The sequence below is a fragment of the Aythya marila genome, assembly GCF_965140915.1.
Source record: "Aythya marila genome assembly, chromosome: W".
NCBI lineage: Eukaryota > Metazoa > Chordata > Aves > Anseriformes > Anatidae > Aythya > Aythya marila.
In genome coordinates, this window is record NC_139081.1 from 1307919 (window position 1) to 1324725 (window position 16807).

General features: G+C 39.2%; 2 protein-coding genes across 2 annotated transcripts; one reads left to right on the top strand and one right to left on the bottom strand.

Annotated features, from left to right (window-relative positions):
- Positions 1 to 1514: 1514 nt before the first annotated feature.
- Positions 1515 to 9581, bottom strand: LOC309889460 (lung adenoma susceptibility protein 2-like; the record flags this gene model as incomplete). Its single annotated transcript, XM_082782317.1, has 8 exons — positions 1515 to 1849; positions 2486 to 2591; positions 3318 to 3449; positions 4806 to 4914; positions 5612 to 5747; positions 6859 to 7626; positions 8060 to 8280; positions 9463 to 9581. 7 exons carry the CDS (start codon positions 9579 to 9581, stop codon positions 2532 to 2534), a joined length of 1545 nt encoding a protein of 514 aa, XP_082638443.1. The 3' UTR covers positions 1515 to 1849; positions 2486 to 2531.
- A 295-nt stretch (positions 9582 to 9876) lies between these two features.
- On the top strand, positions 9877 to 15718 carry LOC309889403 (stAR-related lipid transfer protein 6-like; the record flags this gene model as incomplete). The annotated part of the gene is made up of 6 exons (XM_082782220.1): positions 9877 to 10133; positions 10285 to 10334; positions 12933 to 13059; positions 13658 to 13775; positions 15123 to 15216; positions 15565 to 15718. The coding sequence occupies exons 1-6, from the start codon at positions 10044 to 10046 to the stop codon at positions 15716 to 15718; spliced, it is 633 nt and encodes a 210-aa protein (XP_082638346.1). The 5' UTR covers positions 9877 to 10043.
- Positions 15719 to 16807: the final 1089 nt, after the last annotated feature.

The following is a 16807-nucleotide window of genomic DNA, read 5'->3' on the forward strand; positions in this document are numbered from 1 at the left end:
CCATCTCATCTTTTTGTGGTTTGGTGGACTTAATGGCAGGATCTCAATGTAATAGCACTCGGGCTTTTTTCTCCCTTTATTGCCACCAGGAGACTTCCAGCAGATTCTCTCCTTTTATTCTCTAAACTTTGACGCAAAGGTAAAGATTCACAGAGAAATGTAATGAAAAGCTTTTCTCCTTTCTCTCCGAACAGCAACTCTCTCCGCACAGATTTTCTGACTGTAAACGCAACCGAATATTTTAAGTAAGGAAAGAAAAATGAAAAAACGTGGTAGATCAATGAATCAATGATCAACAAGAAAGAAAACCGTGATTTTCAAGGGTTTCACAGCTCCAGGTATGTATATATGTGTGAGCTTCCACAAACATATTTTGACAAACAAATACAAATGCTTGACAGTGTAGGAGTTCACCTCGTTACACAGGAAAAGAATTAATAGTGACAACTATTATTATGCTATTGATAATGAGTGACTAGAGGGTTTGCAGTTTTTCAGATCCTTCTTTTCAGGCTAAAAGGGGTATAAATGAACCAGACTACCCCTCAGCTGGCAGTCTTCGTAATATCTGAACCCTGAAAATAAGTTTTCTTATACCAGCCTCTTTTCAAATCGGTGTGAACTGATGCTGAGAGATGCCCTGATGCAAATTTCCAGAGGCAAATACAATGGCAGCAGACAGCTATCCCATTTAAAGCCCAGCATCACAAAGGGTCTTCCCCTCGGAAGGACAGAAATCCCAGAGACAAAATTCCCATCCGCCTTCCTCCCACCGTGCCAACCCTCTGTCTTACCCCCGCTGGGATCTTTGCAAGGTCTGAGAGCACAAGGCTTGTCCTCATCAAAGCCTTAACTGTCCCAGCTCGGTTTTACTCATTTATATACACACTGCAATTCAGGAAGTGCTTTCTGCAGAAAAGATTTCCTGTGTATGCAAATACATACGATCACGGACACTTCTGTACATCCTCAGCAAACACTTCTTGTAACTTGCTGAGAAACGGTGACATTCCTTCTGACAACTCCTGCTAATTTATTATTTCCTCCAAGCGCCGGACTCCGGCTTTCTGCCTCCCTTCCCCACCCCATCACTATCGAAACAAAGATTATAGCTCAATAAAATGCCTTTTCCCTGATCTAGCCTCCAGGAAACGAACACCACTGACAAGTTGGAAATGGCAATTATTGCTGTTTGGTCCTTGACTTACATACTCATTTATTGCTCCTGAGTGGTAAGTTCACTTTTACTGACAAGAAAACAAAATTCCAGCTATAACTACAAGAAGCGCCTCGTGTATGTATCCTAAAAGTTACTTTTCCGTTGATATATAAGCAATCAAAGCCCTCTTTAAAATACTCTTCATTGCTGATAAAATTCTGATAAGAAAATAAGAAAAAATCTAATAGGCTGTGCAACTATGATACCCAGAACTGGACAAACAGTTTAGTTTATTTATTTTATTATTTTTATGAAAAATATAAAGACACGGGGCTTTTTCCATGAAATGTTAATGTTGGTTTAATTCCATATTCTTCTAAAAGTGGTGTCTCCTCACATGTTGTTAGACCCTACTGGAAGCACTAATAACTCCAGGTTTGAGATAACTCGTGGAAGTAATTGACAGGTACAGAAATAATGAATAAAATATTTTTTTCAGAGCAGGCACTGGTCCACCTTTCAAAAAAAATGGACAATGTACAGGCTGACAAATTATTTAAATTACACAGTATTAAACTTCGTAGGTATCAGCTTTTTTCTTCTTTATTTTCTTGACGATCATCACTTTGCTCTTGTTTCACATTGGTATCTTCAGGAAGACTCTTAAGATGTGACACATGGTGTAAAGCCCTAAATTAGGAATTATGAAGGCTTTAATAACAGTGTCTAAGTAGTTACAATCAACACAAAATCATGTTTTACTAGCAGTTTGCTTACTAACAGTTTATCAGTTTGAATTGTATTAGAAACAGTTCCCATCATCTTGTCTAACTGTCCAGTCATTCTGTTTTAGAGATTATAAAACAAATTAAGATTTTCTTTTAGAAAAAGAGAAAATATTGTGGGGAACTGAAATTCTAAACACGTCTTCTCAAATATGGGCACTCATGAAAATTATTAAATTATTATGGAATAGGTATTTAACACGGTGATAAACGTGTTAAATCATGTTATCAAAGAGCATATCACTCTAAAAGTTACAGTATTTTTACACAAACCTTTTAATTTCACATCACAGTATTATACTGTGACACTGACTTTTGTTGAAACAAATGCTCTGCGTAATCAAAACCTGTTTTCCACTCTGCCTTTTCTCAAAGTTATTATTTCTTTAGTTACTTACGACTTTCCGGTAGGATTGTTGTTAATTATTCACAATTTGCTTATTCTTAACATTTTTCAGATCCCACAACAACTCTCTGCTAATCATTCTTTCTCTCTACTTTCTGAAAACAGTGAAAAATCAGAAAATCGACAGTCACTTACTTCTGAATAGAATTGGTAAGAGGGATTATCTCGCTGTCACAGAGTTTTAATTCAGCATCTCCTTTTTCAAAAAGATAAAAAATAAATTGTAAACTGAGGAACATACCTGAATGTGACAGAAAAAAAAAATAAATATAGCACATTTCATTGGAAAAGATTACCAAAAGCTTTACGGAAACACAGAATAATTCAGGAGAGGTTTAATCAAAGTTTCTGTGCAGCTATGTTGTTGCAGAAGGTTGCTCCCCCTGGCCCATTCCTTATACATATGCATGGAGAATTCATTCACTACTGAGTATAGGACATAAACTTTAAGAGCTGCATGTAAGAAGCATTATGAAAACGTTATAAAGAAATTAATCTGTGAATTTTGAAACATAAGGGACGCAAAATACTGAATCACTGATGCTAAAGCAGGCGAGGATAAAACACTTGAGAGTGACTTTTTAAAAATGTGATTCTCAAATGCCCCCGAAAGCCTGATATTAATTGGGATATAATCAGGAGGCAGCTTGTCCAGAACACATCAAGTGGCTGCTGTAGCTGGTGCTCGAGCAGCAGGGGAGCGTGATGTGCTCTGTTTCGGCAGGATTTTCTGGAATGTCGCCACCTTCTGGATAAGCAGCGCTTTCTGCACAGAGACTGATTCACAACGGCAGCAGCAACAGCAAAAAGACACGGGGCTTTAGGGCACAGCCATTTGGATCTTGATGCAACCTGGATGGAATCTGCTGGCAGTGTTGTTTTGAAGCTGACTGGAAAGCTCAGCCATAAAAGAATGTAAACAGCACATCGATACTGACAGGAGAGTACAAGGAAACTGACTACTTACTTTTTCAAACTCTTCCTTTTGCTCAGCTGTTTCGTTCGGCTTTAATCTTCCCTGAATTGCTTGAAGCTTGAACAGCATTAGCTTCAAGGCTTCCAGGGGTCTGTGCTTATGATCTCCAGAAAAGATGTTTTCCTAAACCAAAATACAAAGAATGTGTTGATTGTGCACATAACAGCAACATTTCTTGATCAGTACACATAAAAATTCGAGGAAGTTTTGAAGTTTCCCTCAAAATGCTGAAAGGCAAATCTGCGAGTGTTTCTCTCTACCTGTTCTTTGCAAGTCTATTCATAAATTGCACATAAATCATGCTACTCTGCATCATCTTAATTTATGCCACTGTAGAGTTAGTGAAGTCACTGTAAATCCATGCATTTTTGTTTTGTTTTGTGCTTGTATGTTCTGAAGCAACACAGGAAGGTCTCAGCCCTGGCTTGTGTAAAATCATTCAAGAATATTATGGCTGTCAGCGTCAAGTCCTTTTAATGTTATGGCAGCAATGCTGGAACATCTTTTAACATCTTATAACTAACAGAACAAGTAAGCAATATTATTGATAAACATAGATTCATTGATATAATTAACAGCTTTGTGATAGCTGCTCCTTCAATAATAAAAAACAAAACAAGCAAGCAAAATAATTCAAGGTGCCAAACTTTGTGGGTCATCAAGAAAAACTCTTTTCTAGACATGATGCCAAATTCATTAGAGAGAATCATTTAAATTACTCATGCAGATTGTTAGGTTCTGTGTCAAACAACTCCGTAGGGGAACAGAAACGTGTGCCACTGTGGACTAACTTAAAGGATAATGCTTTGCTTTTCTGCAGGATGGGAAAAGAGAATGTTAGAGTGGTTAAGATTCAAGGACAGAGGGCAGAAAGGAAAAGCAACATACCACGACAGAAATGAACGTTATGCCTTTGAACTAGAACGCTGGGCTCGGGGCTCATCTCCCTAGCTGAGGAAAGGGTAATAGAAATGGAAAGGGTTCATATAATTAAAATGAAAGACTGAACAATGCTAAGACTGCCAAGAAGGCGATTAACATGTAAGAATGGGATTAAAATAATGAATAATCTAAAGAGAGTCGATTCAATCCAAAACCCAATTCCAGTGCGACAGCGTGAATAATAATATATTAATTTACCCCTTGAACTTGACTCATACCCAGCACGACACCAGCAAGGCTCTTAAATAGGAAGCATTTAATAAATCTATAATAAAACATTTTTTTCTTTTACTTTAGGCAGGAAAATTACTGTTTAAACTAAATATGGAATGTAAAAGTAAAACTAAGTGTTAGCTCATGGGATTTAATAACTTTAAGAATTCATCATGCTGAAATACGACTAAATTACAGCAGTTTGACTTTCTACTTTGTACATTTTAGGAGAAGAAAACCAATGTAGAGGTATCTCCCCTTCTGATATTTACCAGCCTTACACATTTGGGGCACTCTAAGCAGTAAACCCTCAATTTTACTGACCTTGTTTTTGTCATCTAAACAGTCTTCCAAGAATTTATGGATGATGTCTGCCTTGGGGAATGGCAGAGGATTGTTTCTGTCCTCCCAGCATGCAGCCACTGGTGATTTGCTGCAGCGACATTAAACATGCAATGGAGAAGAACAACAGGTTGATAATCTGAAAGAATTCAACAGTCTTTTTGATGAAAACTGACTATGAGAGAACCACACTACTACTTTTTTCCAGTTTTGCCAGTTAAATCAAACCCTGAGTAGCCATAAAAAGCAACTAACTAAATAATAATAATAATAATAAATTAAAGACAACTCATTTTTAGCTATAATATAGCATACAGAGGTGTTTTTAATACATCAATTCCAGCATTAATTTCCAACACCCAAAGAAAAATAGTTATTTTAATAATATTTTTAGTAATAGGAATGCTGCAGGTTGAAACTTTTGCTTGCCTGTTAAATATAACTAAATTATTTCGTTTTTCATATACTCTTAAATTTATCAATTTAAATTCCACTGAATAATTGTTCTCTTGAAGTAAATACCTTTGTGTATCAATGATATATAAAATCTATTATTAAAAGACAACAATAAGATTGATAGCACTCTTTGCAAGACAGTGGAAAAGGGAAAGTAGTGCGCTAATCTGACCTCAGAATATCGAATATTTAGCACTAGGCAGGAAATCTAACAATAAATCCTTTATGCACATGCCGTATTACCAATATTTATAAACTCTACACAAAAGGAATTAAATACATAATGCATTTTTCTTAACAAATGATTTCGTAATCTGTGTTTATTTACTTACAAAGCACCCGGAACATTTTCCCAGGATCTTTCTGCTCCGAGTATATCTGTGGTAGAAGGACTGCCATCACCTTCCAGAGCGTTTGAACTCTCCAGCTCTCTGTCAGCCTTCAAGGTGAGCAGCTCAAGTTGGTCTTCTAAAAAGCAAGGACAGAAAGCCCTTGAAGACAATTGGACACGTTATTTCCACACTATTTTTAATTTTATGTAATACTCAAAATTACTAGAGACGAATTAGCACTGGAAATATTTTACAGATTGTGTAGCCACAGCACAACACCTTTGCTTATGTTGGTATGGCAATAAAAAATGTGAATCAGCAGTACCAAAAAGATGTTTCTAGCTGGGAGAATGTTTAAAGTAATCAAGTGTTTCTCTTCCTACATAAAACAAGTGCTGCATTGAAGATTATTTAATGATTATATGCTTTCATGCTGTAGAAAATCTAATTAAATTTTCTGTAGAAATGTAATGAATTCACCAAACAAATATTATTTATTAATCCTGCAAAAATTAAGTTAGTTTTCTTATTTGTATGGGTTCTTCTAACAGCTTTTTTTAAAGACATTTGGGAGAAGAAACACAAACGTATACATGAGTATCACATATACAATCACACAAAACTCACATTTTAGAGTAAGTTGAGACAAGCACTAATCACGACAGAGACATTCTCATCTATTTTTATACCCACCCTTTTCACAATTGATAGAAAAATTCTGTTTGGGAAAAAAAACGATATATGCATGCATCTGAAGTCCATCATGCATACATATTGAAAAGGTGTTTGCAGACATTTGTGTTATCTGGCATTTTGTGACTTTGAATTCACAACATTTTAACTTAGCTTTTGCACCTAACCTCTTGGAAGAAGGAAGAGATCAATATTTGTGCTTTGCATAATGAAGAAAAAGAATAGACATCATATCATTTAATGTAAAGCTTGAAATTCTATTCGAATATTTGTAGAATTACTGTTGTTATCTTGCTGTAAGATATGCCACTGTAATAAATATTCTCTGCTGTAAAAGGAATGCTTAAATACTCACTAATATATGAAAATTTACAGTATAAAAGCCGTGCAGCTTGGTCATCTACTAATAAATGCTTTGAATCACTTGTCAAAGATGGAAGTAAATAAATCTGCTGTACAATGCAGACTAACATAACGAGAGCTTTTGTTTGAAAATGAACACATCTTCATTAGCTCACCCTCAAAATTCAGAAACAATTGTGAACTCTAGTTACCTCCGAATGACTGTTTGGTGTGCTTTGAAAAGGAGGTACCAGATTGGAGGAGTGCATCTGGGCTGTCATACTTGCAACTTTCTGCTACTTCGTTATCACCTGTCAGATCCAGGCAACCACTTTTTTTAAGAAAATCAGCACCGTCCTCATCTACGGAGCACTGGTTTTTCAGCATCTCAGAAATCTGCGAAGAGGAAGCTTTGCTTTGGGTGTTAAAAGTGTGTCCATCACTTTCTTTAGTCACAGCAGAGAAAAGGTTATGACTCTTCAGCCAGACTGGGTAGTGAGAACTGGGAATACTGCTTATCCCTGATACACTTAAGTCGGACTTCTGACTGGTAAGCCACCTTGGGTAATTCTTAGCAGGAAGAGTGGCAGAGTTCTCAACAGATAAGGGTCTGGAACTTCCTTTTGAGGAGATAGAGTACTTGTTAGGTGTAAACACATCATATTTCCTTTTATTGAAGGCTTTGTGTACATTCTGATTAGCATCAGCTTTGCTGTTCTGCTGAAGACAGGAACCCCTCTCAGTATCGAGTGACACGGTGTGGGAAGGGCAGACAGATTTTTTAAGTGGCCATCTGCTCCACTCACTATTTTGTCTTGATTTAAAAGGCCTGCTCGGGATGCAGGGCAGCGATCCATCTGCTGGAAAAGCTAACAGATCATCTGTCGCAAGACTAATCGAGTCTGGGTCACATTCCATCTCCCCTCTACAGGGTGAAGCAAGAGAACTTAATCCCATGTGCTCGTTACAGTCATCCAACGCTGAAAAACAAAGACAGTTTACATGAATCGCATAACTTCAAGCATACCAGAATGACACACTTGTAAGATCTAACGTGGAGTAATAAATTAAAGCTGGGTATATTATTAACCAAGAGGTACTGAATTCTAGTTCTTGCAGGAATCGGGATCTTGATTAAAAAAAACAGCAGTTAAAAGTTACGTCACCTTTTGGAATACACATTTACAGTTTGGAATATTTTCTGAATGCAATATTTGCACCACAGAGAATGACAAATATTGCTAGCCATGATCAAGCATCATTTATTATACCACGAAGACTTGCAGGCAGTCATACAGGGAATACTCCACCAAAACAGCTGACATGAGACAAGAAATTGCAAAACCATCGGCAGTGGAGGGAAACGAACAAAAAAAACAACCAGAAAACATCAAAACTTGTTAAAAGACATACTTGCAGAAAACACACAGTGTTTTCCTTTGACGTGATGCTTTGAAAACTCCGCTGGTTTGGGAGTACTTTGACACAGGCAGATCTTCCCAGTGGTTATTTCTGAAGACGTGAGACTTAGATCAAAATCTTCGATATAAGCTTGCAGCGCCTCAGATGCAGAGCTGTAAAGCTTGTCCTTGTATTGAATCAAACTGCAGGAGCACGAATTGCTGCTGCCAATCCTGGTTAGAAGAACAGATACTGTTGAATCAGGAGAGGAGACACTGCTTTTTTTATTAAGCTGGTCATGGTGTTTATCCAGATTTCTGTTAGAATCTTCACTCATTTTTTAATGTATCTAAATGGAAAAAGAAAGTCCAAGTCATCACCTGCACTGAAATAACTTAAATACAGTTTAATATAAATACAGTTGGTTCTCAAACTGTAATGTATCTATGATTTTCTTTTTTTAGTTATGTAAAATGTCAGTAATCTAGAGGAAAATAATATTTAGCTATTCGACTTCCTGCTTTTCAAGTAACTTAGTCATCCATAGGCGTCACGCCTAGAAAAGTAAAAGAGAGAAAATAAAGCCTCAGGGAGAAAAAAAATATATATTTTATATATATATATATATATATATATATATATCTCAATAGGGGAAACTTCTTGTATACCGAAGCTTTAGCAGAGCACAGAGCTGAGAGGATGGCAAAGAAATCCAGCTCCTCACTAGTTCCCAAGCTTTTCCAATAACTGTGCTTCATGTTGCTGACATTCAGCAAAGAAATGCAGGAATATCATAATCTTTAATAAAAGAAGAAGCACAATGGGGGTTCTCATACAGAAGTAGCTTAGTATAAATTAAAAAAAAAATGTTGAATGTAACTGAAGTAGAAATGTATTACTCCTGTAGGTTCTTTTATATGGCCAGATGTGTACACACATCAGTATTATTTTACAGGCCACAACAGGAACTGACAGAGCATCAGAGCACTTCAGATTTATCCAATTTACACAATTTGGCCAACGCTTTCCAAGCTGACTTCGTAACCCCCCAAACCATGGACTGGAGTGCAGACTGGTTCCAAACCCTGCAAATAAGACTGAAACCTCCTTGTAATTATAAATCCTGCAAGCAAAAACCCATTTGAGAAGCACGTTAGTGTGTTAGAAAGAAGCAGACGCTGCAACGAGGCACAGGAATTAGTAACTTTATTACGCAGAGCACCACACGCAGACGCGGATCACCACGATTTACACGGAAAGGAGGAGCGGGGCCCTACAGCAGGGCTGCTGGAAGCCTCCTGGGTCTCTTTGACCCCAAAATACCGCCGGTGCCCCCCGCCTAGCCCGGGACAAGGAGCCGGGACGAGCCGAGCCCCTCACACCCCGCGGGGCCCCCCGAGCCCTCTCAGCGCTACCCGAGCCCACACCCCCACACAAAATGGCGGCGGGCACGCGCGGCCTCATGGGAGTTGTAGTCCGAGGCGGGCTTGCGGCGCAGCGGGGCGGGGCGAGCTGGGACTACAACTCCCGGCATGCCCCGGGGCGGGGCTGAGCGCGGCCGTGAAGCGGGTGAGGAGAGCCTGAGGGGGACGGGAGTGAGGAGGGAAGGAGGAGAGGTTGTGGGGTTTGTGAGGCGTCCCAGAGGCTCCGGATCCTCGTGTGGTGAGCCCTGTGAGGAGAGGGACACCCGATTTGTACCCATTTTGGGGTTTGGTGGCAGTGAGGTGCAAGCTGGGCGCTGGAATTGATGCGAAAGTCCCACCCCAAGCCCTGGTCATCAGGCGTCCGGGCTGGGAAGCGGTCGTGTAATGTTGTTTTAATAAATGCCTGGCTTTGTTTCTGAATTGGAACATGACGACCAAGAAGACGTGATAGAAATTCTCAAGGTTTATTAAAGTCTTCAGAAATAATAGAGAAGTGAGCCCTGTGCCTTGCTGCCCTTCAGGGGATGCTCCTATTGCATGCCAACAAATTGCTTTTACGTTTTCACAGCTAAATGGACTATAAGAAAATCACGGATGAAATCTCAGAAAAAATCTTATCGTACAGCCAGGATACTTCAGGATGGAGGGTGATAAAAGTTTCGGTAAGTGAATACCAGTTAATACTTCTAATGAAGTTATCCGTATTAAATATGTTTTGTTGCAGAAAGCGTTTAAAACGTTGTTTTGCTTTAAAAACTAGCGACTGGTGAAAGGTAGCGCACTAACTTTTTATTTTCTTTTTCTCATTTTGAGAAAAATGTTACAGTTTCTTCCAAGCCTTCCAAAGAGTATGCAGGAAATATGTAAGTATTTGCGTTTTGTTTGTCGTTGTAACGAACGCCAACATCTGTCCCGAGCGGTGACACCCAAGATCTAAATGGAAAAAGTAATCGTGTGCTGTCCCTCAGGGATGTGTTTGGTCTTGTTAACTGCAGAGATTTTGCACTGTAGTTGCCCAGAGTCAGCAGTAGTTCTGGAATAGGAGAGATGCATTTCCCAAACAATTATAAATGTGCTATGAAAATTAAACATTCTATGTAAGTTATTAATATGGAGTAAGTAGATACCTTTTAGCCTGAAGTTGGAAGCTGTTCCTGGTGGAATATCCTGTTCGTGCCATTACAGCTATCAACAGGAGTTCCCTTTTCACATCTTCACACTTGCGAAATGACCGATACTTACGCATGTAAACACACTCAAGCTCTCACTCTACTTTACCCGTGCCTTTTTCTTCCTGGCACTTGAAACTGAATTTGCTGTAGTGGGAAGAAGGGGATCTTTTAGTCTCTGAAGCTGCAGCAGCATCTGTCCACTCTTCTTTTGAGCTGTGAACTCTGTGCTGTTGTTGAGCTGGATTTTGCCCAGAGGGTGGAATTAGGGGAGGTAGAGTAGTAACCTGATCATACAACTTGCTGACGCTGACTGTTCTTTTTTACATTCATCCTTTCTGCTTCCTTACCCCTCTCCAAGCTCTGCAGTCCTTCTCATTTATGCTGGCTGTGGCACGCAACTGGTGGCTGAGACAGATCACTGAAACAGGGAGGAAAGAAATCTCACTGAAGAGAAGCATGCGAAAGGGGAGTAAAAGGACACTTACGGTGTGTCCTTAGCTTTTTTTTTTTAATGCCTAATGGGTATTAAATTATATTAAATGTCAGTCTAGACAAAGAAGCAGTAGAGACAATACGCATCTGATTATTTAAATTTGTAAATTCTCAGTATGATGAGATGTTTCTGACGAGTGGCACTCCAAATCCAAAAATCGTGCTTGGTTTTCTGATTCCTTCTGAAGCACGGAAGGTATTCACTAGAGAATGCGACGCTGTATTAATGATATTACAAAAGAATTCCATTATAGTATTACAATGGAAAGTAATATGCCATTAGAATACGTTCAGAGTATTATTATCTTAATAAGAATTTGAATAGCGCGGATGTGGCATTGTTCTCGTGTTTCAGATCTTATTCCAGTGCAGGTGGGTGTGAAGGACTGAGAATATGGTAGCTTGGGAACTCGTAAGGATGCGCCCTACTTGTGTCTTTTGGGTGAAAAAGGCATCCTGCAGTCCCCATCAGGCATGTAGGCAGTCAGGAGAAGCAAATATCTTTGTCATGTTAACGAGCTGCATCGATCCCTGGCATCTTTTAGGAAGGAGAAGGAATATCAGCTGTTTCTAGAAGCAAAAATACAGCTGTTCCCCTTTCCAGTGTGACATTCCAAACTTATTAACCACGTATCACAAATGCCAGTTCCTTTTCTAAGTGGCAGGAGTAGGAACATTTTGCTTTACTTGCCAAGAGAAGGCAGCATCAAAGCTGGTAGAGAAAACACGGATTCTTGCTTCACGTGGGTGAAATATTTCCAGCAGAGTTCAGGGCAGCATGGGGTCTCTCTTGATGTTTTGTCTCCTAAGCAAACTTTGTGGTTGTTTGGTTAACAACTACAGAGTTTAGGACAGAAAACTTTACAGCACGCAGGTGAGAGTTGCTTAGGATGCTGGTAAACATAAATCCATGGCAGCTACGGAAATAAAGGGTGTATTCAAATATTAATACCATTTTAACTGGCCCTGGTGTACATTCCCTGTTTTTGAGCAGACATTAAAATGTTTTCCACCACCCTCAGAGCTGTTGTAGGTAGCAGAGAGGCAAGTTCCTGCAGCAGTCCCTCACACCCACGCTGCCACTTCACCAAGTGGTGATGAAATAGCTGTTTGCTCTTTTTCTCTTCCAGTCCTGTATTGTCAGGGGCTGCAAATCTGATACCGAGTTTCTTAACCTCTTTGTGAGCAGAATCCTTTCAGCTCGTTTGTGCAGCATCCTTAACCTTTGTGTTCGATTGCTGTAAGTGATTAGTGCAGTGATTCAGTTTCCCAGAAACCAGGTGTGTGAACTACCCGTGCTAGTGAGCATTTCCCAGCATAAGAGGAGTTTCCTATTTCCTTGTAAGAGGCCGTTCTTCCCTGCTCTGAACTTTCCCTTGGATTTCCCAGAGTATTAGGAACAAAAGCTGGAGAAACACCAGCGTACTGGTTCATAAGTAGTGAGATTTGCAGTATCAAAAAGGTTTGAAAGTATTTACGTAGAAAAATATAAATTAAGAGATAAATTACATACATCTAAATTAACACATTTTTATCTAATAGCTGACAATAAATGATTCATTTAAGATGTGTGACATTAAGAATGTGATGGTCTCAAAAATCAGCCACGAAATCATAATTTTTATTACTGCTTGCATTTTAAGCCATCAAGTGCAATCACGTTTGTTGTCTTTCCCCTCATTATAGGCTGGTGTTCCCACCTTCTAGCTGTTTCTTATTGTGTAACTTATTTTCCTAATAAATGTGAATTTAAAAATCTGGTTTTGTTCTGTTTTTGTTTGTTTTTACAAAATGTAGATACCGTGGAGAAGGGATAATTGAGGAAGTCCCTAGTAAAATTATCCCTTTTATGTATCTTCCTGAATATCGAAACAAATGGGACAAAGCACTAAAATCTTACAGTCTGTTAGAAAGCGTTGACCAGGTAATGCAATTGTTTAAAATATGGTTTTTAACTATTTTTGCCTGAATTGTGGTGACTAAAGAGATCTCTGCTGGGATGAAGAAAGCTCTTCATCTTGGAAAGGGGTGTAAAATGGGGGTTTTAAAAGGAAGGTTACAGTTGCTTACATGCTGCTAGAGGAAGGATGAACGAAATCACACCAGGGAATCTGCAAATCAAAGCCTTAATAATATGGAAATTATCACAAGACATGTCTGGGATTTGACTGGGTGCTGTGCTCATGTGGGCACACGAGACAAGGACAGAATGAAGGTGTAAGGGATGCTGTACTAGGTATTCTAGCTCCAGATACTAAACGTGCATGTTCTGAGTTTCTCACGCAGCAAGTTTACTGCTCGGATCCAAGCCTCGAGGACTGGCAGCACATCCTCACCCCTTCTTACTGGCCTATCCCTTTTGTGGCTGTGGTGTTAGTTCAGCATTAACCAGACAGAACTTACCCTAACACATAGAAATACGTTTTTGCCACCCTCTCATTATTCATGTAATGCTTGTCCATCACATAAAGCTTAGCTTTTTACATACTAATCCACACAAAATTCCCTGTACTCACTTGTAGGACACTGGTATCTACCACAGCGTAACGCACAGCTATGGCATGGGCCTGATTTCCTCGCGAGATTTTGTCGACCTGCTGCATGTCAAAGCTTATCCTGGTGGCATCCTTACAACTAACTGTGAGTTCTGTGTAATTACTGCGTGCTTATTTATTTCGGAAAACCTCGTGAATTTCTTTAGGATCAGTTCTGCAGTCTAATCAGAGGATATAGACTGCTTGCATGTGGTCTTACTGATAACAGTTCCTTCTGGTTTGTTCCAAAACTGTTTCTTTAACACTGAAACTATCGTTTGTAGAACATCCTGAGCTGGAATAGACCCACGAGGATCATCCAGTCCACCTTCTGACTCTGCACAGAGTTAAACCATTTAGCATATAGCTAAGGGTGTTGAGCACCTGAGCACCCTCTCAGCGAGGAGCTGTTTCCTGATCTGGAAGTCCAGTCTGGATTTCCCCTGGTGCAGCTTTCAGCTGTTTCCTTGCGGTCACCGGAGAGCTCAGCACCACCCTCTCTGCTCCCCGCTCACGAGGAAGCTGTGGCTGGTGATGAGATCACCTCAGCTGCTCCTCCCAACTCCTCCTCACATGCCCTCTAGTCCTTTCACTGTCTCTGTTGCCCTCGTGCCCTAAAAAAAATAAAATAAACAAACAGTAGCACTAACAAGAAATTTAGAACTTATTTCAATAGAGAAGGTCATTTTTTGTTAAATAAACTCTTCTTTATACTTTGGGGTCTTCCTGGGCTTCTACTAGGGACTTCTCAGAGTGAACTTTGCTAATTTGGTCTGTAGTTGATTGTATACATACACAAAATGTAAAATGATTAATTTCACGTGATAAACAAGGAAATTAGCTCACTGCTAATTCTGCACTGGGTTTTTCCTTTGCGGGGGTCTTGGGACATGGCAGAAAATGCCCTTATTCACCTTAGATCTTTACCGACCTACCACTATTTTTCAAGCCATGTCACAACACTTTATTACGCAAAATTAATGGGGAGCTAAACAAAACAACCCCTCCTAACTACTGCTCTAAACAAAACCACCCCTCCCAATTACTACTGTCCATGTACGCAGCAAACAGTTTCCTCGTCTTCTTTGCGACTGCATTAACTAATGAGAGACAGCTGCCACCAAACTGACTGCTTTGTCCTGAACTAAACCACAATTCAACACTTGAGGATGTGTAATCACGTCCCGAGGATAAAAAACTGCTGGGTATGCTTGCCCAAACATCCACAGAGATTTCGGTTTATGTTGAAATATTTGATGTCCTTTAGATATCTCGCTTATAGAATAAAACGATTGAACACATCAGGGAGCATATTGTGAGATCTTTTACTATCCCACACAGGTTGGCATTGCTGTTTTCCAAAGTTATTTTTGAGTTTTATGATTCACATGTATAAAAATAGGTTAATTTCACCTTTTTTTTTTTTTTTTTTTGTGTGTGTGGCAACTTGTAGCCATCAGCGTGGAATATTCCAGCTGCCCTCCAACTCCCTCTTGTGTCCGAGGCCGTAACAATCCCTGTGGGTACGTGTGTTCTCCCTTGCCTGAGTAAGTATTTAAACGGTCTCTTCAGTTACTCACTTGTCCTCTCTATACCAAGCTTAAATCTGCTGAACCCAAACAGCTTTTTATTATTATTATTATTATTATTTAGACAGTTTTATTTAGGGCAAACTTTTAGATTTTTGTGCAGATCAATCTTCTGAAACAACTGAGGGAACCTTGTTAGACTCAACAGCTGAATTTAATCTTCTAGGACCATTTGTATACCGTTCATTTTATATATGAGTAATTTCAGCAGAGATTGTGAACACTTGTAATCATTTGCACAGCTCAGTAAGTTTCAAAGCAGCAGTAACAACTGTTAACTGAAGGATTTTGCTCCTTTCATCGCAGGAATCCAGAGCACTCTAAGCTAGTTGTATTTATTCAGCCAGAACTCGGAGGAATGCTTCCCTGCTCCGTGGTGGAGACAGCGTTACCTACGACTCTCGTAAACTTAATCACTGAAACAAGGGCTGGACTGAAAAGCTTTAAAGACCGTAATTAAACATAAGTGGAAAATAATATGGGCTTAAGTCACGTGCGTTTTTTTTACTTCGATTCATATTTAAAATGGAAGAGGAAGTTTATTTTAATGGTGTATGTGGAAATGTGTAAAGCTCGACTTCTCTGTTAACGTAGTGAATGCTTTTGGGGAATGATGCAAGAACCTACCCCGAAGTGCCCTCAAAGCACAGGATGTAGCTTTCACTGTTATCAGGTGATGTCTTGTAAGATTTTTGCACTATGTATGCGGTCACATGAGGACTCGGTGATGCAAATTATAAATGTTAAAATGCAGTAGTCAAATATTTTGCTATGGCTTTAAAACACTTTGATAAATTCTTACCTCAATTATGCACTCCTGACTGAAACAAGCGAAGATCTTGTGTACTAGAGACTTTAAACATGTTTATTAAGTGTGTGAGTGTAATTAGAAACCGTATCACTGGTTTGCAAAATTAAATATTTGAAGGAAAGACTGGTGAATATGATTATACAGCATCTCATTAAAACCTGCTCTTTATACTCACTCAGATTGTCTGTCGTCTTCTGAATCCTGAGCTCCAAAACCCACCGTGAGTTTTTGTACGCTGCCTGAAGTCCGGGAATGAGCTGGTTTCTTTGGAAGCAGCATTTCCCATTGCTCCTGTAGATTTTCCAGTACTTCTAGATAAGCTTAAATGGCAGGAAAGGGTGGCAGCTAGAACAAGAGCAATTTCTTTTACAAAATCACAGAAGCAGCGGTGCAAATTAAAAGAAGAGAGCGAACGCGGCTTTCATCTTCACTGCTTGGTCTCCTCCTGAGTTGTTAGAAAAAAATTAATAGCGTGCATAATATAAATCACTGAGAAATTAAATTCAAAATTTCTTCCTCTGGTCAGCGTGTTAAGGTATTGATAGTGAATATTAAAATAAGTTAGCTTAAAAGTAATTTTTGAGGACAATTTGAGATTCATCGTATAAATGATCAGAGAAGAAAAATAAGACTAATTACTACTTAAGCAGTCAGCAGCAGGTTTTATGTCAAAATACATTTTTAATCTTCACAGTAACTAACCTAAAGTGCCTTCCAGTGCTGAATCCTGCAGCGTTA